We start from the raw sequence: 21133 nt of genomic DNA, 5'->3' as shown, positions 1-21133 counted from the left end.
CTCTATAGGGAGCTGCAGTTGTAAGGCAATACAGCAATATAATGAAAATAGCTTTTAAAGTGGCAGTGAATTAAAATATTAATATTAATTAATATTAGAATTTTGAACAATGTGAGAAAGCTTTTGGTATGTTATTTATTTGCTAGCAGCTTTTGTCCTGAAATATCAGAGCCAGCTTATGGTACAGTTTTATTCAATTTTGTATAACTAATATGATGTTCTATGGTTCAGCTGCAACTTCCAGAATTCCCAGACAAAGTTCCCAGTCTGTATTCCAACACATTTGGAAATCACCAGGTTGGTTGCAGTTGTATTAGAACTATTACATAAAAATAATACAAATCAATATTTGTTGAAATTCAAATATGAAGCATCAGATAAGACATTTATACTGTGTTTAATCATGAAGGTTATGTGATGATTCATTTGGGAAAAATCACCTACATTTACTTCTTACCTGAATTGCATAAACAATCTTTTATGTGTCTTTTTGGTTATGGTAGAATGGAGGACTAATGAAGTGGAAAGGGCATGTGCAACTGTTCTCTTGCATGCACATCCAGTTCACATGCTCTAAACTTTGTGGAAAACCATACAAGCTATCAACCACCATAATCAGCAGCAGCAGCAGCACAACGTTCATGGGAAATTTAGCTGGAGCTCAAAATTTAATACAAATTGGAGAAAGATTTTGTAATCACAATTAACTTACAAAGAATGTTTTCCCTGAGCGTATGGCTCACTTGGGTTGTACAAAGTAAAGAAACATAGGAGAAATTATATAGTTTGGAGATCATAAAAGATCAGTAAACTGGCCATGCAAATGTCAATCTCACTATTCCACTAAGGGCATGCAATTGGGAAACCATGGAAGGAAAAACAATTCCAGTTATCTCATGAAATAAACAATCCATCCAACAATTAACAAAAAATGGGGAAAAAAGAAAATGGAATCTCAGAGCCACTTTTCATTTTTTTCCCTGAAATTTGGTTTTGTATTAACCATCCTGCCTCATATTCTTGGAAAGTGCAGACTTTAAAGATAAGCCTTTTCTCATTCTTCCTGAAACTAGAGAAATTATTTGCCTATTTCCCCTATGATGCTTGAACAAGACCATTAATATTGCCATTAAAATGAAGAGTAGCTCCTTCAAATGAGGCAGGTTATTTGCCTTGAGGCTCAGGACCAAGTCTGTAACAAATGAAAGGAAAGATGAGATGGCAGGTACTAGGTAATGTCATTTCTTTTCTCTCCATGCAGTGGGATTTACAGAAGAAAAGAGTTGGTTCTACCTTCACACGTTAAGTCAGGCAGAGCACTGCATTCGTCTCTGCTAGTTCCAGCCACCAAGGTCTAGGCATAGGTTAGCCAGAAAGGAAGAAGAAAAAAAACACAAGATGGAGAGACAATTATGGGAATCAAAGGGCAAAAAGGGCCAAATAAAACTTGCACAGAAAAAGAGTAATAAAACACAAAAAAACAAGGACTTTTTCAGAGAAACAGAAAAGAGTTGCTGGTAGGACATATAAATGGAGACTCTCTTTTGAGTCTATTCTCTTCAAGAGACTATAGGCTGGGCTAAGTGTGTCCTGCACATTTAATATGCACAGAACTCAGCTTCTTAAGAGATCTGGTTTGAGTTAAAAGTAAGAGCAGGTTTCAATATCTTATGGCTGATGGTTGAACATGTGAAGAGATGTCCAATTAACTGTCAGAAGCAAAGGGCGGATGGGAGCTGAATCAACATTTCACTCTTCTAGTGGTCAGAGCAGCAATGGATTGGATGGTCTTCCAAACCTTGGGTGACTGTTGGCCGTACATACAGTAACTTGTAGAATCAAAATAAATTGGGCAACATGTTTCTTTTCTGAATGCATTTGGATCGCAAAATGTTCCATTGTTGGAGACAAAATTTTGATTTAAGAACTGATTGAAAGCAATTGAATTTTTGTGCCATTAAAATTGAGCATAAAATATCTGTTCCCAGAGGGACAATTTAGATCTTTTTTGTGATTAAAATTGAAAATGAAATACTTGAGCTCCGACTGCTAAGTTTAATGAAACTATTTTATGTTGAATCTGACTTTCAAAACACCATTTCTCCTCCCCCAGTGGCTCCCTTTTCTACAAAAATATTGATTCATTACATTTATATCCTTCCAAATTCAAGGTGATTTACTTTAAGGTATCCTATAATTTTATTATTTCAATCACTCTGAGGAAGTAAGATTTGGAAGGTATATAAAAATAGCAGTCCCTGCGGATTTTACTCTGCTAGTCATTGCAGACTATAGGTGTGGTGCTTGTCTCTGTTTCAAGGCATTGAGCCAGCACTGTATGAAGACTGCAGTCATGTGGCCAGCATGATGTCATGGAATGGTGTTAATTTCCCACTGAAGTGGTACCTATTTATCTACTCGCATTTGCGTGCTTTCAAACTGCTAGGTTGGCAGGATCTGGGGCAAGGACAGGAGCTTACCCTATCGGGTGCACTCAGATCTTGAACCTGGGCTGCTGGCTTTCTAGACAACAAGCCTAGTGTCTTAACTGCTGAGCCACCGCGCCACCCTTAGAGCATACAACTAGCTCAAAATCACTCAATGTTACCCACAAGCCAACAGGAATTGAAATCTGGTTTCAGCTCTGCTCACATCTCTTATGGCAAAATCTACATCGGTGAAAACTGCAAGGTCAGTCTTACTCAAGGCTGAGAAGGTTTTGTTCCTTTGCTGAGTGTCAATTCCTAAATCAAGATACGTTCAGCTAATTCTTCTGCCATTTTGAAAATCTCTGTTGGACTAACCTAAAGATTTTAGTATCATTTTAGAAAAAAAAGTGGCATGATTTATTTCATTTTAACTCTGCCAACCAAGATAACAAAACATACCTCCAGGTATAGTCAGCCTGTAATCAAATAGATCTTTTCCAATAGTCAGTATAGTCCAACAAAGGTTATCTAGCAAATTGTCTAGAACTTCATCATAATCCTTAGAGTTGCAAGGCTTATAGAGATAGGAATTAAATATTGTTTATAAAGCTTTCATCCTTCCAATAGGAGATTACTGGCACATACAGGAATTGAGAATATAAGATCCCCAGCTTAAACAGGTCAAAAGCCTGCATGGTCTAGATTTTATCATCTTTCATATGTTGCTTTGATGAAAAGAACCAAAAATGTATATTAATCTCCTTAATCTAAAGTATGATCATCATTTCGCCAACATTCCCTGATCTCCAGGAAATGAACAAAGGATATGGCACCAGTATCCTTCTCTTGCTTCTGACCTTCTATAGCAGTGTTGGGAAACCTTTTCTGCACCGAGTGCCAAAATGAGCGTTTGTGTGCACACCAGAAACCAGAAGAGCAGCTGCCTGGAGCGCATATGCGTGCCAGGAAGATGATATTCCAGTTTCCGGTGCACGCATGCGCACTGGCCAGGTAATCTTTGTGCACGCATGGCATCATAAACCGGAAGACAAGGTGGCCAGTGTGCGCACATGCTGGAAACTGGAAGATCATCTATCTGGTGCGCACATGTGCACCAGGCTGCTTTTTCGGTTTCTGGTGCTCCTACATGCGTAAAGACTAGCTGGGCAGCCCACCAGAACCCGGACGATCAAAGGGCGATGGCTTGCGTGCCCGGAGAGATGGTTCTGTGTGCCACTTCCGGCATGCGTGCCATAAGTTCACCGTCACGGTTCTATAGTAACCAGTATAGATTATTTTTGATCATAAAGATACGTTCTGTCATGGCTAGTAGCAGTTGCTTGATGGTCTATATCCCATTGTCTACATAGTGATAAACAGCCATTTGGTTGGTTATGGCAGAGACTGCAGCTAATTAGCCAGCTATAAAAACAATTACTAGGAATAGTTGCTTGTGTTTCTGGAACACAGGAACTAGTTTGACTGAAGCTATCCATATGTCCCAAAGAAGTGTATTATAAAATTAAATGGAACTAACAAACTGTTTATAATTTGACAGATTTTGAAAGATGGAATAAAACTAAGTGATAAATTCAAAGTTTAAGATAATTGCAAAATGAAAGTGCATTTTCTAGGCCAGCCTCCCCCACACTTAAAACTGATCTTCTGTAGCTCCTTCTGTAGCTCTTCTTTAGCCATTCACATTCAGCTTCTCTTGCTCAATGCATAACTGGCTTTGGGATTCTGTTGTTTGATGGTTGGAATAGTAGTTTCGAGCTGTCATATTTGGCAAGAGCAATAGGTAAATAAAATCAATGTCAGACAAGCTGCAAAGCATCAGACATGCATTTAGGTCTGATTGGTAATATTCTTATTTATCTAAATTTAAATATCCTTTCTTTCTTCCTCCCCCTCTCTCTCTCACACAAACACAGAACAGAGGTAAGAGGAGATACATTGGGACCTATTAATACATCTAAATGATTTACTGGACAACAGATCATAAAAGAATATAAATCCTTCTATTCCCTACCATCCAATCAAACCTTTAGAAGATTCTTGGATGAAAAGCAAAATGTTTTCAAGAAAAAACCAAGAAGGTCCAGTTGCCCTTTGAAAAACATCTTTGGGGCAACCGTGATCTGGATGATTGAGCATTTCCATGGACCAATCCATGGTCCATGGTCCCCAATCCCTCGGCTGCAGCCCACTACTAGGCCTTGAGCCTTTTGGAACCAGGACGTAGAAGTGGTGGGCGAGGATGTGCAACACATCCCCACTTGGGCAAATGGAGCTGTGTGAGACTTGCCCACAGAACCATCCCCTCTCCCCCCCACCCCTGCAAAAGGTTGAAGAACTCTGCCATAGACAAAGATCAGAAAAGATTCCCAAATCAAATTAAATTCCCACACTTAGTATTCATTTACGTCAGTGTATGCGATGTGGGACCTCCCTCTTCTCCCTACAATGTTGCCTCTACTGATAGAGGGGAAACCTTGCAGATTGCACTATGAACCAAGGTCATCAACAACAGTAGTAGCAATTGTGATTTTACTTTTCTCACTGCAGATTCATTTGAATCCTTGCAGCAAAGGAGTTAAATTCATTACATCATTGTATTAATTGCTCTGTATCAGTCCCAGGTCCATGGTAACTTATTAAAACAGGCCCCAGGCCTAATACTCTTTATGAAATAGGAATAGATTTTATACAGGAATGAACAGTAATTCAATCTTGTGGGATCTATCCTTCTCATTTATTTAAGCTCACTAAGCAGAGCCTGGTGCAAAAAGATATAGCTGTAAAGACTCAAATGGTAAATCATTTTAAATATCAGAATCGAACAAAACTAAACGGCAGCAATTTTTGGTCAATCTAGTGCTGGTCGTTCAAATATCTAAAAAGAGACTTGATCGGCTACCTCTGAATCTTGGAATAAAGTGGGCTGCCTACATATTACTGCTTGACAATTATTCCAATTCACCTTTTCCCTAGAATGAGATAGTTCTGATTTGGCACCCTGGAATTCCCTCTGCCGCTGCTCGTTCTCCTGCCTCAGAAGCTGCTGCTCCTGCTTGATCAGCTCCAGTTCACCCCAACAAAGCTTCTTCTGCTGGTTCTGTATCCCTGATGAATGCACGGCTGCTTCCAGGAACCGACTCTGAAGCAAGAAACAAGCAGACAGCAGAGTCAAACTTATGATACAAGCTAGAAAGATGTGCAGAGGCTTGGATTCAAAGCCACTTCCTACCTTGGCTCATATGAGCAAGTCGCTCCCTGTTAACTTGGTTACATTCCCATAAAAAGAATAAGAAATAAAAAGGGCTGCCTTATAGGACTATTGGAAAGGCAAAACAAAAGTGAACTTCTGCAATTAAAGGTTAATATAAGTCATGAGCCTACAGCAAGTAAGTTCATTTGGAACTTATGGTGAAGAATTTTGAACGGGATGGAAATAGTTTGAAAGTGTTCTATGCAATCAAACCCAGATGGGATGCACATAATTGATAAAAAGTGAATAAACATTTAAGAAGTATATGAAATCATTTTAACATTCAAGACGAAGGGTATGGATTGGCAACTGCTTATATTCATGGAACAAAAGAAATGTGGAAATCAATTTCTCACACTGCTATCCATTGAAAAAAGATAATTATGACATGTCTCTAATTTGAAAAAAGGCACACACGTTATAGTTTAATCTAGTTTAGAACTGAAGAGATCTGGATTGAGGCTGTCACTTGATCTGAAAGCTGCTTGGAATCCTTAGTAGGAGGAGCTAATCGCTTTGTCTCAGTCTAACCCAATGCTTTCTCAACCTTGATAACTTGAAGATAGAGTTCAACTCTATCTTCAACTTTAATTTCCAATCCTCTTTCTGTGCATTTCTGGGGAAGCCCATACATCTTCAAGTTGCCAAATTTAGAGAAACACAGGTATTTAACCTACCTCACCAAATTCTGGCTGGGGAATACAATACAATACAATAGCAGAGTTGGGAGGGACCTTGGAGGTCTTCTAGTCCAACTCCCTGCCTAGGCAGGAAACCCTATACTGTTTCAGACAAATGGCTATCCAACATCTTTTTAAAGACTTCCAGTGTTGTGGCATTCACAACTTCTGGAGGCAAGCTGTTCCACTGATTAATTGTTCTGTCAGGAAATTTCTCCTCAGTTCTAAGTTGCTTCTCTCCTTGATTAGTTTCCACCCATTGCTTCTTGTTCTACTCTCAGGTGCCTTGGAAAATAGTTTGACTCTCTCTTTGTGGCAACCGCTGAGATATTGGAACACTGCTATCATGTCTACCCTAGTGCTTCTTTCTATTAAACTAGACATACCCAGTTCCTGCAACCATTCCTCATATGTTTTAGTCTCCAGTCCCCTAATCATCTTTGTTGCTCTTCTCTGCACTCTTTCTAGAGTCTCCACATCTTTTCTACATCGTGGTGACCAAAACTGAATGCAGTATTCCAAGTGTGGCCTTACCAAGGCATTATAAAGTGGTATTAACACTTCACGTGATCTTGATTCTATCCCTCTGTTTATGCAGCCTAGAACTGTGTTGGCTTTTTTGGCAGCTGCTGCACACTGCTGGCTCATATTTAAATGGTTGTCCGCTAGGACTCCAAGATCCCTTTCACAGTTACTACTGTTGAGCAAGGTACCACCTATACTGTACCTGTGCATTTTGTTTTTCTTGCCTAAATGTAGAACCTTACTCTTTTCACCATTGAATTTCATTTTATTAGATAGTGCCCAATGTTCAAGTTTTTCAAGATCCTTCTGTATCTTTAGCCTATCTTCTGGAGTGTTGGCTATTCCTGCCAGCTTGGTGTCATCTGCAAATTTGATGAATAAATGAAAGGAGATCTCCATTTGCCACCTGGGGCTCTGAAGAGAAAAGATGCGGTATACCCAAACTAAACAGATATTTTTCCAATTAGAAAGGACTATCTAATCCAGATTTTTCATTTACTCTAATGGTAAAGACAACTCTGAAAATATTTTGATTTCAATCCAGCTGTGTGAATAATTGAAGAATGAATTGGTTTAGAATATTTAATTAGTGTGAGGTATTCTGTTGAACAGCTATAAAGCATTTCATGCAGCTATTTTGGTCTCATGGTAACTGAACAAATATTAAAATTGTCGTCATTTTCCTAAATCTTGCAATGGGTTTAGAAAGAGTGGTACTATTGTGTATGTGTGTATATCATTTTTCATTACAAACAATCTTGAAGCAGTTAGCAATACTTATAGAACAGAAAATAGAGAACAAAAATAATTCATCAAAAAGAAATATATTAATTAATCAACAGCAGGAAAAGTCAGCATAAAAAGGTGGGTTTTGAAAGGATGCTTAAAAGATATGAATTTATTTAAACCTGTCAACCCCTGTTTTTAAAGATGTGGGAAGACTTCTGCTTCTCAATAGCAGCCCATTTCTCCCTCAAATAAATATCAGGATGACTCAGTAACTGTTGAAATCAGACCCTCCCATCTGTATGTACCTTCTCATTGGCTATTTGCAGTTGCTTATTCAATGACGTCACTTCTTGTTTTAGATTCTCTTTTTCCTGCTGGGTGACCCTCAGGTCTGATTTGAGCCTGGATACCTGAAGGCTAACATTTTGCACAATATCATCGAAATTCTGCATCTAAAAGGGCCAAAGAAAAAAGAAGTTGGGGGCATGAAATAGATTCTATTCCAGCAAAGATAAGATACTTTTTCCACACACTTGTTTCCTGCTCGATCAAAAATTGTATATACAGAATACGTATTTCAGGTTGAGAAAACATTTTATAAGAGCAAAGACACTTTCTCTGTTCTTGAAGGTAAAGAAACATGGGTGGTTTCTCTCCTTTACAGCAACAGAGTGTATAAAAACAGTTCTTGTTCTTGAGACATTTTTCAAACAGTGAGGCAATTAAGTTAATGCAGAATAAACTCTTTCAGTACAGATGGGAACTGAAAGAAAAGATAAATCAGAACCAGCCAGCATGACCTACCAGTACTCAACAATTTTTTTTAATTATGAAAGGAACATATAGTACTATGAAGGACATTTTATTGCTCAATAAAGTTCATCTTTAATTGGCAGATAGAGAATCCATGGATAAGTGCATAGGCAAGAGTAGAGGAAAAAAGAGTACTTTTTAGTTTATTGTGGAAGCAAGAACAGAAGAATAGAATAGAATAAAACATGTTATATTCCACTATTATGTTATTGTTAAGGAATGTTATTTTCCACTATTAATATCAGTACTATTTTTAATATATTGTAAACAGTGATATCTATTGCTGATCTAGGACTATAATAAAAGTTATATTCTATATTCTATATTCTATATTCTATATTCTATATTCTATATTCTATATTCTATATTCTATATTCTATATTCTATATTCTATATTCTATATTCTATATTCTATATTCTATATTCTATATTCTATATTCTATATTCTATATTCTATATTCTATATTCTATGCTATTCCATTAAATTCCATTCCATTCCATATAGAGATGTCCATGGATAAATGCATAGGCAAGAGCAGAGGAAAAAAGAATACTTTTTGGTATATTGTGGAAGCAAGCCAGTGGTGGGTTGCAGGTGGTATACTGAAGCCTGCCCGGAGCACCGGATACTGTTCCGGTATGGTGCTCCAGAGGGCCCACCCGAGCTCACTGGTCTTTTAAGTCTTCAGTGCTTCCGCGCATGGAGCATACACTGCCTGCGTGATGCTTCGCTGAGCAGCTGGAGCATTGCGGAGGCGCTAAGATGCATGGGCATGCTGCACGTGAGTGCATGCGCACTGTGCATGTCCATGTACACTCCGCCAGGCCCCTTCCAAGCGTACCGGTTGGAACGGGATCCGGAACCCACCACTGAAGCAAGCAAATGTAAGGGAACCAAAGGTGCAATGATATTATTGTTCTTCTCCACAAATATGTTGATCTAATGCTATGAGAAATCATAGTTGCAGCATAACTGCACAGAATCAAATGAATTGTTAAATTCTAAACTAACTAGAAGCCATTTTTATCAACATGTGGGCAAATGTACAAACAGTCTAGATCCATAAGTGTTTTAACAGGACAATAACACACCTTGTCTTGTGATACTGCCATTTGTGCTTTCAGATGCTGATTCTGGTGCTCCAAAGATGAGTTCTCCTCTCTCAAGGAAGCAGTGAGGCTCTCTAGGAAAGCCACTTTAGTTGCCTGCAAAGATAGTAAAGCCCAAGCAGGACTGCTATTAGTATCTACAGTCAGCTACCAAGACCCTAGCAGCCTGCAAATGTATCAATGGTGTACAACCTTCAACAGTTTTTCTTCTGGCTCAGCAGTCTCAATACCAAAGTAATTGGATCTAATTATGTTTGTGAACCCCTTGAGTTGCCGAACTATCAGTGCTCTGCAACATCTTAATGAAAAGACTAAAGCACAGACATCTACAAAAGGGAACCAAGAAAGGCCAAATGGGAAATGGGCATCATGATGTAAATTCCATTCCTCACCCTCACCTTCTCCATGTACCGGTTCAGTTCTTCACTGAGGGCTTCTTTCTCTTTCAGTAGCTTCTCATTTTTCATGATGACACTAGAAATCTCATTCCCCAGCTCAGAGAGATCCAGGCAACTGGGTAGCTATGGAAAAATCTCTGTTTTAATTGTTGAGGTGAGTATGTTTAAACTGCATTCAAGAATTTCTCAATAACGTCTATGAAATGTGTGCAGCTAAATGGAGTATACAATTCAGGGATGACATTCATAAACTAACAAGATTCCTAGAAACAGATATCCATTCCCTTTGGGAAGAAAGGCATTCTGCCCACCATTACCTGTTTTACATTCTCCAGTTCTTCTTTGAGGAAATGGTTCTCCTGCTCCAGACCATGAACCTGAATTCTGAGCTGAGCTAGCTCCGTTTCCAAGGATGAGACCAGTGATGAGGACTGGAAGTCAATTGAAGACAATTAAATTAAATTTGAACATAGAGGCAAATACTCTTTTCAGAAAGCCTTAAAAAATTGTTAATTTGCAGCTTAAGAATTGTTAAGGAGGCTACACATTGAAATAGTAATAATAATGACAATGATGATAATGTTGGCAGGTATTATTATTCTCAAAATATTAAGAGGAAGGGGGCTGGAGGTCAATGATGGCACTCAAACTAAGATCTGAATCTGGCATCTCACTTTGCTTCTAATACTCACTGCAGCCTCTTGTACCTGAATTTTAGAGGTCTCCAATTCTTCTTTGAGCTGGGAATTCTCTCTTTCCCATTCTTCTGACATGTATTTCCTAGCCTCCTTTTCCTTTTGCCGAAATGTTTTCATAAGCTGTTGTTTAGAATCTTGTACATCTGCTCGATTTGGAGAGTTTCGATGGCCAAGTTCAGCATTTTCCAATTCTAATTGCTGATTCCTGGCTTTCAGTTCAGATACCTGATTAGGAAACAAGGATCCAACAAAAATCAATAGGAAGAAAAATTTCCTTGGACAAAGGAAATCATTCTTTTCAAGCCTCTTTCCTTCTGCAAAATAATTCCAATGGAGAAGGGAATGAAGGTTACTCTTTAGTCAACCATAATTGGTTTCAGGATATGAGGAGAGTTGGGACATACTGTACTCTCTTGAAAAAGCCAGCATTGATTGTAAGTAGTTGAGATTACTGTTTATCACTTTAACACAAATCTAATATTCTCCCAATGAGCAGAATTGTATTTTTCCAACCAAAATATCAATACCTTTCTTTGTCCTGATCTCTAGGATTCATGCAGTAAAAAGCCGGCATATAAAAAGCTATGTGTGCTCCTGGAACCGTGATGCTGAACCTGTGGCACACGGAGCCATTTGTTAGGGCACATGAGGCGTTGCCCTGTCAGCTCCAGCACACATGTGTGCGCTGGCCAGTTAACTTCGGCCTTCTTTTAAGGGCATTTTTCGCCCTCCGGAGACTTCCCTGAAGGCTCCAGAGTGCAAAAAACCACCCAACGTGCAAACCAGAAGTTGGGAATGAACTTCCGGTTTCCCTGTAGGCCGTTTTTTGCGCTCCTGAGGCTTCAGGGAAGCCTCCTGAAGGCTCCAGAGGGCGAAAAACTGCCCTATGGGCAAACCGGAAGTCACAGTTCCCGAACTTCTGGTTTGCACGTTGGGTGGTTTTTCGCCCTCCGGAGCCTTCAGGAGGCTTCCCTGAAGGCTCCAGAGGGCCTCTGTGGGTGTGGGGGAGGCTGTTTTCGCTCTCCCAGGCTCCTAGAAAGCCTCTGGAGCCTGGGGAGGGGAAAAAACGAGTCCCTCATGCACCAAAAGCGGTGGGGGGGAGGGTGGGTTGCGCACATAGCATTATGGATATGAGTATGCCCACCCATGACTCTGCTGCGCTCCCCCCACTTTTTTGGCACACGATCCAAAAAAAGAATAGCCATCACTCTCCTAGAACAACACATGATACACCTCTGCTCTGCAAGTTGCATTAGTTACCAGTTTGCTTCTGGATCCAAATCAAAGTGGTGGTTTTAACCTTTCAAGTCCTTTATGGCATGGGACTGAGTTATCAGAGGGACTGCCTCTCCTGATTACATTAGCCTGTCCCAGTAGGTATAGCAAAGTAGGCAGGTTGTGAGTAACATCAGCCAAGGATCTTCATTTGATGGGCTCCAGAAGATGTGCCTTTTTCTGTCATGGCAACTGCCTTATGGAACATTCCCCACCCCCTGAAATTAGACTAGTTCTATCCCTGTTTTGATATTTCCCAAAGCCCTCAAGTCTTAGCCCAAGTCTGAGGCTCCATTGTAACCTGCTCAGATGGCTCCATTGTTGAAGTGGCTAGTTTTTTCCTCCTCTTCCTGTGGTTTATATTTTCATGTTTATGATATTTATTAATAAGGCTTAAATTTATGTTACACATTTTTTTGTTTTTATTTACTATTCTTGCTGATTCTTGCTTTCTGCCCAGAGTCTCTTTGAGATGGACTGCGATATAACATTGACCAGAAAAAAACTTTTTTTAAAGTGCACTTTGAAAAGAGAAGATTTAACTCATGAATCCTATCTTATGATGACCAAGCATAAAGCCGGGGAATAGCCAAGTTCCAATCTGCATATTAGATTGGAAGTAAAGTTCATATTTGATCATATTAGCACTTTGCAATCAGTGAATTTTATAGTCATTAATCCCCTTTCTCAATCACCTTTGATTCAAAATCTGTGTTTTATCTCCTTCATAGACCAGTATAAAACTAATAATATAACAGTCACGCTAAAATAGATATATTCATGACTGGGAGAAACATGGAAACAAGGTCAACCAATGAATAGGCACAACAACTAAGTCAGCCAATGGGAGCTTAAACAGACCTGAGTCTGTGCAGAGAAACAGAAACTTAAGCAGTCTGCTGCTTTAAGAAGTAAGCAAGCAGTCTGTCTGGGCTTGTCGCTGAAATGAAGCTAACTGCTTGTGTTTGCCTGTAACTCTCCTGCCTTGTGTTTACTTGGAAGAACCACCTATTGGTATTGTACATTTATTCATCTATTCTTAGGTATATAAAGAAGCTAATGAACCCAGCTGAATCAGTTATCTGTGTGTGCTTTTTAGATTTGATTTTACTGCAACCAAATAGAAATAAAAATGGAACATCATGATAGAATTTAGGTAAAAATAAATTAAAATATTAATGTAAAATTACAGATAAAGGGATGAAAACTGGGAAGGGACCTATAAAATTACAATCAGTTTTACAATTCATCTGAATTCAGGGTTTTTTGGCCAACAAGGATTGCCTAAATGTAGAAAATCCTACCTGCTTCTTCAAGCTTTCAGCTATCTTCTGCATGGCCATTTTCTCCTTCAGCACAGTCTCTGTTTTTTGCCTAAAAATGCACAGTACATAGAACCATCACATTCAACAGTATGGCAATTTTCTCTCAGGTAGGTTCATCTGGATACTTTGGGGCTGAATGGGAAGCTGTCTAAATATTTTGGAAGGTGAAAGGGGAAGGTTGCTGCTTATGTGGGTGAATATAAACTATCAAAGCATCTCACAACAGCTGAAAGATTGTTTTAAGTACAAGTAGTCCTCAACTTATGACCACAATTGAGCCCCACATTTATGTTGCTAAGCGAGAAATTTAAGTTGAGTTTTGCTCCAGTTTATGACTTTTCTTGTCACATTTGTGAAGTGAATCACTGGAGTTGTTAAGTTAGTAGCACAGTTGTTAAGCGAATCTGGCTTCTCCATTGACTTTGCTTGTGAGAAGGTTGCAAAAGGTGATCACATGACCCTGGGAGATTGCATCCATCATCAATATGAACCAGCTGCCAAGCATCCAAAGGTAATGGGGATGTTGCAATAATCATAAGTGGGAACAATGGTTATAAGTCACTTTTTTCAATGCCATTGTAACTTCAAAAGGTTGCTAAATGAACTGTTGTAAGTTGAGGACTACCTGTATTAGGCTCCCACGGTTATATATTGGAGATGATTCTTTCATTTAATAAGGCAATCTCATCCTTCCTGGCAGTATTTTCCTCTCTAAAATGCTCACATCTGGGATGCAAAAATATAGTCTTTAGGATACTCAAGATTCTTCTAACTATTTCAGCCTTAATTAGTTTGTTGATATGCATATTATTCATGCCTGTGGCAAGTAGCATCCTCTAGTTAATCTTAGATGATTTTAAAGAGCCAAGCTTCTAAACTTTATTAGTAGCTGAGTGGGAGACCACTAGGAAATTCCAGATCTCTAGACCAGAGTGGGAAGTTGAAATGTTCTGTAGCAAACCACTGTCATATTATTGCCTGAAAGACCACCATTATCATGTCTATAAAGTCATCAACTTGTAGGAAATTCTGCTCTGATATTATTTTATGATGCAGGCCATCAACCTGCAAAGATGTTTTTCTTACTATATTGTTAGCAAACAAAATAACTTTATAGTACAATGAAATTATGTTGAATCAAATACATTAAATGTGGTAATGGTTAGCTAATCAGAATTATGATCATTTAAAAACAAGGAATTAAGACAAGGAAGAAGAGAAGGAATGATACAACAGGTGTTATTGAAATGCGGATATATAAAAGCATTAAGCTAAGCAGTAGACAAAAAAAATGATTGCCTCATGCAATTTGCACAGCTCCCAATACATAAGCCTGCCGTCTAAACAATTCAGCTGTCTAATACTCCATAAAAGTTATACGGTTATTTATTCTTCAAATCTCTATGAAGTGTTATTAATTCATGTTAGAAATCACACAGCCTTTGTCTTCTAGGCAAAATTAATCTATATGTTAATCCAAGTCATGCGAGGTGAACAATGAAGTATTAGGTAGTTAGTTCCAAAAAGCAGAGCCAAGTGGCAGGATTTAGACCATGGAAGGATTCCACATTACCTCAAAAACTCAATCTTCTGAAGCTGCTCATTGTAGGTGCTCTGCAAACCGTGAAGAACAGCATTCAGACTCTCTTTCTCCTGAGTATGGGTGCCTTTCTGCTTCAGGAGCACTGCTATTTTCTCTTTGAGCTTCCTGTTCAGCTCATGGAGCCCTTTCCTGTCCACTTCGGCATCTTTGGTGACATTCTCACAACGGCCCAGCCGTCCCATCTTCTGGGGTTGCCGAGTCAGCATGAGCTCATCTAGTTTGCCAAGCTGGCTTTGCAAAATCAGCTTGGAAGTCTGCAGGTTGGCATTTTCCATCACCAACTGGTCCTTTTTCTTTTCTAGGCCTTTCACTTTCTGTAGCAGTTGCTCTTTCTCCTCCTTAAGTGTGAAGCAGTCTTGGTTGGTTTCATCTAGCCTGGACTGCAGGCTTCTAAATATTGGCATGTATCCCTCCAATTTATTGTTACGTTCTAGCAATTTGATTATCTCTGTTTTTAGGGCTTGGTTTTCCAGTTTGAGTTCTTCTGGAAATTGGTAAAATTTAGGTCCTATTCTGAAGTCTGCGTCTTCCACCATATCCATATCCCAAAATTCTGACACTACACCATGGAGGGCTCCCTTGTCAGTTCTAACTTCTTCTTCATGCTCTGCTTCAAATAAAAGAGAATAGGCACTTATTTCCTCAACACTTAAATCAGTATCCAAAGCTTCAGCGAAGAGCATTTGGTTTTTTGTTGCACTGCCAGTAGGCAATTTTTCCCAATGCAAACTTCCCCCCTTCTCATCACTTCCACACGGCAACACATTAGGCTGGGGGATAGTTTTAAGGATCTCCTCAAGCTCCTTCTGAACCTGTGAAGCCATGTCTTGTCGAGCATGAGTTGCTTGATTGCATTCAGTTTCTAGCAGAACGATCCTCTCCAGAAGCTGATTCTGTCGCAGCTTAAGGGCTTCATTCTCTGCCAAAATTTCTTCATAGTCCTTCTGCAAGACATGTGAAGAAGTCTCCATGGTTTCTTCAACTGTTGTCCCTCCATTTGTCATGTTTGGAATTGCAATGCTGTCTAATTTTTTCATTCCATCTTCTGTTGCAACTTGACTGCTATCATTGTCAGTCACACTTAGGAGCTGAGCATCTACAAATATTTCTGGAACTAATGGGATGAATCCAGGGTTTGGGGTTGATTCTCTTTCTGGTTCTTTCAAAGAGTCATCCATCAAAGAGGCAGTTCCTACACTATTTTCTTCTCCTGGATGTTGAACTATTTCTTCTTTTGAAATAACATTTATCTCCTTTCCAGAGTCCCGGTGCTTGACGGATTCCAGAAAACTGCTTCCTTCTGCTTCTTCATCCTTGTTTAAAGAAACAAGATTGCTTTGTAGACGTTCTATTTTATTTTCAAGCACGGAGATCTTTGACTTCAATTCATTTTTTTCTTCTGTTGCTCTGCTGGGCATCTCTTGCTTCCAATACTCCAAAGTCTTAGAATTCTGTTCTTCTTGTTCGTGTGCAAATTCTGTTTCCAGTCTTCCGAGCTTTTTGCTAAGTTGCCTTTGTTCTTCCTCTGATGTTGGCATTTCTCCTCCTTTCCTTAGCTCCATCTCATGGCTGGATTGAATCTTCAGAAGTTTCTCACGCAATTCCTTTTCTTGCTTTTTCAGGTCCTGAACTTCTTGTTGAAGTTGCTTTTTCTCCAAGATCAACAAGTTCACATGCTCCTTGTAATTTGTCTCTAGAAGGTTCTTGTCTTGTTCCAGTAATGAAGAGACGGCTTTCTCTTTCTCCAGCTTTTCTTTCCATTTTGCTTGGTCCTCAATGCCTTCCTGGAGAATTTCATTTCTTTCAGATTTCCATTGGGATTTCTCATCTAATTGCAGCCTGGAGAGCTTAAGCAATTCTTGCTGATGCTGCTCCTCAACTTTATTTATGGTTTCCTCATACTTTCTTGCAAGTGTTTGTTGTTCAGCGGTGAACCATTCCTCTCTCTGAAACATTCTTCCATTATACTCATTTTCCATTTTTATCCTAAATGTGGTCAACACAATACATTACTGAAATCTCTACACATTCAGGGACAAAGGATTGTAAGACCACCTACTGTACTGGTTTTTAGTTGTCTTAGACTTGGAATGCAGTTTTAGCCACAAATTGCAACAATGGCCATCTGTAATTTTTAGCCTGGTATTTTTTATTTTTAATCCTAGTCTGATTAATTCCTGTTCCCTTCTTATTTTTCTTTTTCCTTTTAAAAATGCACTCATGTTGAATCAGGTTACAGGTTAAGAATAATGACCTAGCAAAATAACTACAGATTTTCCTAATACAGGATACTCTATTTAATATAATAAATTATAATCTAAGGGGTAAAATACATTTGAATGAACAGATTATCAGTTTAGAGTACAATGATCTCCTAAATAGCCTGAAAACAATCCAAAAAGAAAAAAAGATTTTTGTCTTCTTAGGTTTTTTCATATTTATATATTACTGATGTTTAGAATTGCTGAAATGCATACTCAATTTGTGACTCATAAAAAAGGCCAGCCAGATTTATTGGACCAGTAAAACCAGAAGTAAGAGATGCTAGAAACAAAGGATGAGCATCCTGAAGCCCCAGATATGTATAAGACCAAGAGTCCCATCCAATTGCCAAAATTGTCTGTACGGTTTATTTCTTTATTCATTCTTTGCTGAGATTAATGGCCAACCTGCCTGAAAATAATTATGGGTGGCACACAAAAGAGCCACATTCAATACAATATAAAAATAATACAAAGCAATAAATTAGGGACTAAAATAACAAACAATGAGTAAAAATTCCCCAAGGAACATGCTCCTAATTAAGTGCTTGATTAGATCCAGGTTTTTAAGGCTTGTTGGAGGACAGCAGGATTGGAGCAATTCAATTTTTAGATAGGATCCAGAGCAGGGGTCCCCAAACTTGGCACTTTAAGACTTGTGGACTTCAACTCCCAGAATTCTCCAGCCAGCTGGAGAATTCTGGGAGTTGAAGTCCACAAGTCTTAAAGTTGCCAAGTTTGAAAACCTCTGATCCAGAGGGTAGGTGCCGCAACAGAGAAGGCATGCTGCCGAAGTCATATCACATGGAATGGGTTTTAAGGATGGACCCCTGGAGCATGGCTCCTTTGGCAGATTTTACCAGTCAGGCAGAAGCAACAGGAGAAAGGTGGTTCTTCAGTCAGGTTCTATGCCATGAAGGGTTTCATAGATCATAGCCAACCCCTTGAATTGTACCTGGAATTATGCCAAGGTGTGTTTATAACTGCCATGGATGTTGTATTCTGGCCCAGTTGCAGCTGCCAAGTATTCTTCAAAGGCAACTGCTTTGCAAGTGTCTATATATAAGATGACTATAAGGTGTTGCCCCAGTAGGTTAATTGTGGTCTCTGGCCACAAAAGTCTTCTTTGCTTGCTGTAAGCCAGGGGCGTCAAACTTGCAGTGTCATGGCGGCATCACATGATGTATCACTTTTTCTCCTTTTGCTAAACTGGGCGCTGGTGTGGCCAACGCATAACTCATCGAGCCCACGAGTTTGACAGCCTTGCTGTAAGCCATTTCATGCCCCTATAATGTCACTGGTCCTGACTTTCAGTCTATTGCACCAGAGGCCTCGAGTCTCCTATAGACTATGATCTTTAAGACCCCCCCAAGTCAAGAATCCCAAAATCGAGACCGCATGTATTGAAAGGCTTATTAACCCCGTTCACAGTTAAGGTTCACTTGCCCCCATTCAGTTATCAATGCAGGCAATGAGACCTAAGGAAATACTGTAATCTCGAGAAAACAAGGCTAAACTCCCAAGTCAAAGGCCTGCTGACTGAGGACATTCCTTTCATTCTGCAAAGAAAAGGTGGATGCTGGGGATGTGATACAGATTTAGAGGCATCAAAGGCTTGACAAATATTGTCAAATATCATCATTTGGATCCATTCACCCTTGCTTGGGGATTTCTGCCATTTATATGGCAGAGCAAACAATCAGGGTATACAGTCCATGAGATACTCTAGTTATACAGATCAAACTGAACCAATTTTGTCAGTAGAAGTTGGAACAATAAAAGGTATCTCACTAAGATTGTGTTATTATCCCAGGGATGTATAGGTTTAGATTCAAAGCTCGTTTTTGGAGGTGGAAATGCCCCATTTAAAAACAAACACATTTTTTTTTGCTCAAGACAGGAAACACTTCAAAACTAAAGGTAAAGGTTCCCCTCACAAATATGTGCTAGTTGTTCCCAACGCTAGGGAGTGGTGCTCATCTATGTTTCAAAGCTGAAGAGCCACCGCTGTCTGAAGAAGTCTCCATGGTCATGTGGCTGGCATGACTAAACCCCGAAGGCACACAGAACGCTGTTACCTTCCCACCAAAGGTGGTCCTTATTTTTCTACTTGCATTTTTTACATGCTTTTGAACTGCTAGTTGACAGAAGCTGGGACAAGTAACGGGAGCTCACTCCATTACATAGCGCTAGGGATTTGAACCGCCGAACTTTCTGATGGACAAGCTCAGCCTCTTAGCCACTGAGCTGCCACGTCCCTATACTTCAAAACTACGTGCAAAAATAGTGATTTGTTATAATGATATATTGAATAAACTGTTTAAAATATGCTTTATCACAATTCAATATATATGTAGATGTATATGTAATTCAATGCACCCCCCCAAAATATACAAAGCAACCAGATCAATATAACTAATGCAGATACAATTATATACTCTTGAAAGATAATTATACTGATTTTTTAATGTTTTGATATTTTATTTGTGCACTCTGCGAAGGAGTTAACAAAATTTGATGAATAAAATAAATAAATAAAAATAATTTATCAGATATAAATACAATTATGGTTTTTCTTGCTTTCCCCTACTGGATTTTTCTAAATCCTAACTCAGAAATCTTCCAAAAGGTTCTGCATTTCACTCATTAGCAAGGATATGATTTGGCTCCCACTAGAGAACTTAAGCTACCCAATGCTTACCCCAGAACTGCAGTTGTCAAGAGTTCCTAAGATAAAATGGTAAATTCAAGGTAAATTCTATGCTGTTGTTAAAAATAAAAAAGCTACTTACTTTTGTTCCTGGAGCTCTCGCTGATGCTCTCTTAGTAGCTCTTGTTGTAGCTGCTCCATCTCCAGGGCATGCTTCTCCATCAATCTTTGCAACTTCTCATGGAAGCCATTTTCTAGCTCCATTTTTTCTTCTTGGATGGCCTGTGCTAAAGTTCTCATTCTTTCTTCCAACCAGGCTTTAGACTGAATCAACTCTTCCTTCTCATGACTAAAGTTTTCTTCCGCTTCTTTCAGTCTGGTTTGGAGCTCCCGCTCGTGATCAATCTTCAGGCATTCTATCAAGCTGGCCTTCTCATCCATGCACATCTGGAGACTGTTCCCTTCAACATTCTGCTGGGAGTTGGCCTGCCTCAAGCTTGCCAGCTGTCCCTGAAGCTCGGAAACCTGGACTTGCAGACACCCAACTTGTTCTTCTAACAATTGTCTCTCCTGACAGTACTTCTCCTGGAGGTTCTCTTGCCCCTCCTCATAGTTGGCCTTAGTCTCCTCAAGCTGCTTTTCATAATGGCATACCTAAGTGAAGGGAAAGATTATGATTAGCATTTCTGCACAACTCAATGGAAGCACTGCACAAACAATTCCAGACAGTTTGGTTCAATAGCAGATATAACCGAAAATGAACGTGGCCTCCACCACTCGTAACCGTTTAAAATCTGTTCAAAAGAGGGCAGATTTCCCCAACCTGGAAAAAGGCAGTTTCCCAATCTGATACCCTCCAGGTGTGCAGGAAGCCTGTCAGGTCTGGAAGCCATTTTTTGCATTGGGCCTTCAGGCCTGCCACTTTTAATGCTGTGGGGAAATGGGAGGGGGGATTATATGGCGTATGGGAGATATATAGTCATAATAACACTCCTTTCTCAGAGAGTCAAGGACATCTTGCCCTGTACCTTGAGGGGTGTGACTGGGAGGCATCTCCAGTTGGTACGGTGTCTGATTGGGCCAAGTGACAGACATGGGCTTGGACTTTTATTTGGGTGGGGAAAACCTGGAAGCTTTCAAATTCAAGTTTTCCCAGATGTGCCAATATGAAATCTCCAATAAAGTGGAACTTTGATCCTTGGAGTATTATTTCATTGGGGGTGTTACTTGGAACCCTGACAGTATAGTTCTCAATATGTCCAGCCAGCATAACTTTTATAAAAGGCTCATAAATTTTCAATTGCTGCTTGGAAGCTGCTAATGCCAGCTATCATTAGAAGAATACTTGAAGATGCAGAAACCCAGG

The 21133-nt window shown here is 39.5% G+C and overlaps 1 protein-coding gene across 8 annotated transcripts in view; it reads right to left on the bottom strand.

Annotated features, from left to right (window-relative positions):
- NIN (ninein) overlaps positions 1–21133 on the bottom strand; it is a 144092-nt gene that overhangs the window by 15080 nt on the left and 107879 nt on the right. For 5 of the 8 annotated variants that reach the window (XM_087728676.1, XM_087728685.1, XM_087728669.1 and 2 more), the window contains exons 16-24: positions 19910–20421; positions 14827–16842; positions 13233–13302; positions 10663–10878; positions 10273–10386; positions 9950–10078; positions 9540–9653; positions 7940–8086; positions 5413–5589 (exon numbers count right to left, since the gene is read on the bottom strand). In XM_087728676.1, the coding sequence (XP_087584802.1) occupies positions 5413–5589; positions 7940–8086; positions 9540–9653; positions 9950–10078; positions 10273–10386; positions 10663–10878; positions 13233–13302; positions 14827–16842; positions 19910–20421 (3495 nt within the window). Of the gene's footprint in view, positions 1–1293; positions 1355–5412; positions 5590–7939; positions 8087–9539; positions 9654–9949; positions 10079–10272; positions 10387–10662; positions 10879–13232; positions 13303–14826; positions 16843–19909; positions 20422–21133 lie in introns of all 8 variants that reach the window. The other 3 variants (XM_087728710.1, XM_014063748.2, XM_087728718.1) reach the window with 3 other exon arrangements.

Source organism: Thamnophis sirtalis, unplaced genomic scaffold, assembly GCF_051295495.1.
Source record: "Thamnophis sirtalis isolate CommonGarterSnake01/CBP01778 unplaced genomic scaffold, rThaSir2_p1.2 scaffold_1, whole genome shotgun sequence".
Classification (NCBI taxonomy): Eukaryota; Metazoa; Chordata; class Lepidosauria; order Squamata; family Natricidae; genus Thamnophis; species Thamnophis sirtalis.
Note: the sequence above shows the minus strand (reverse complement) of the source record. Positions and strands in the feature narration are given on the sequence as shown.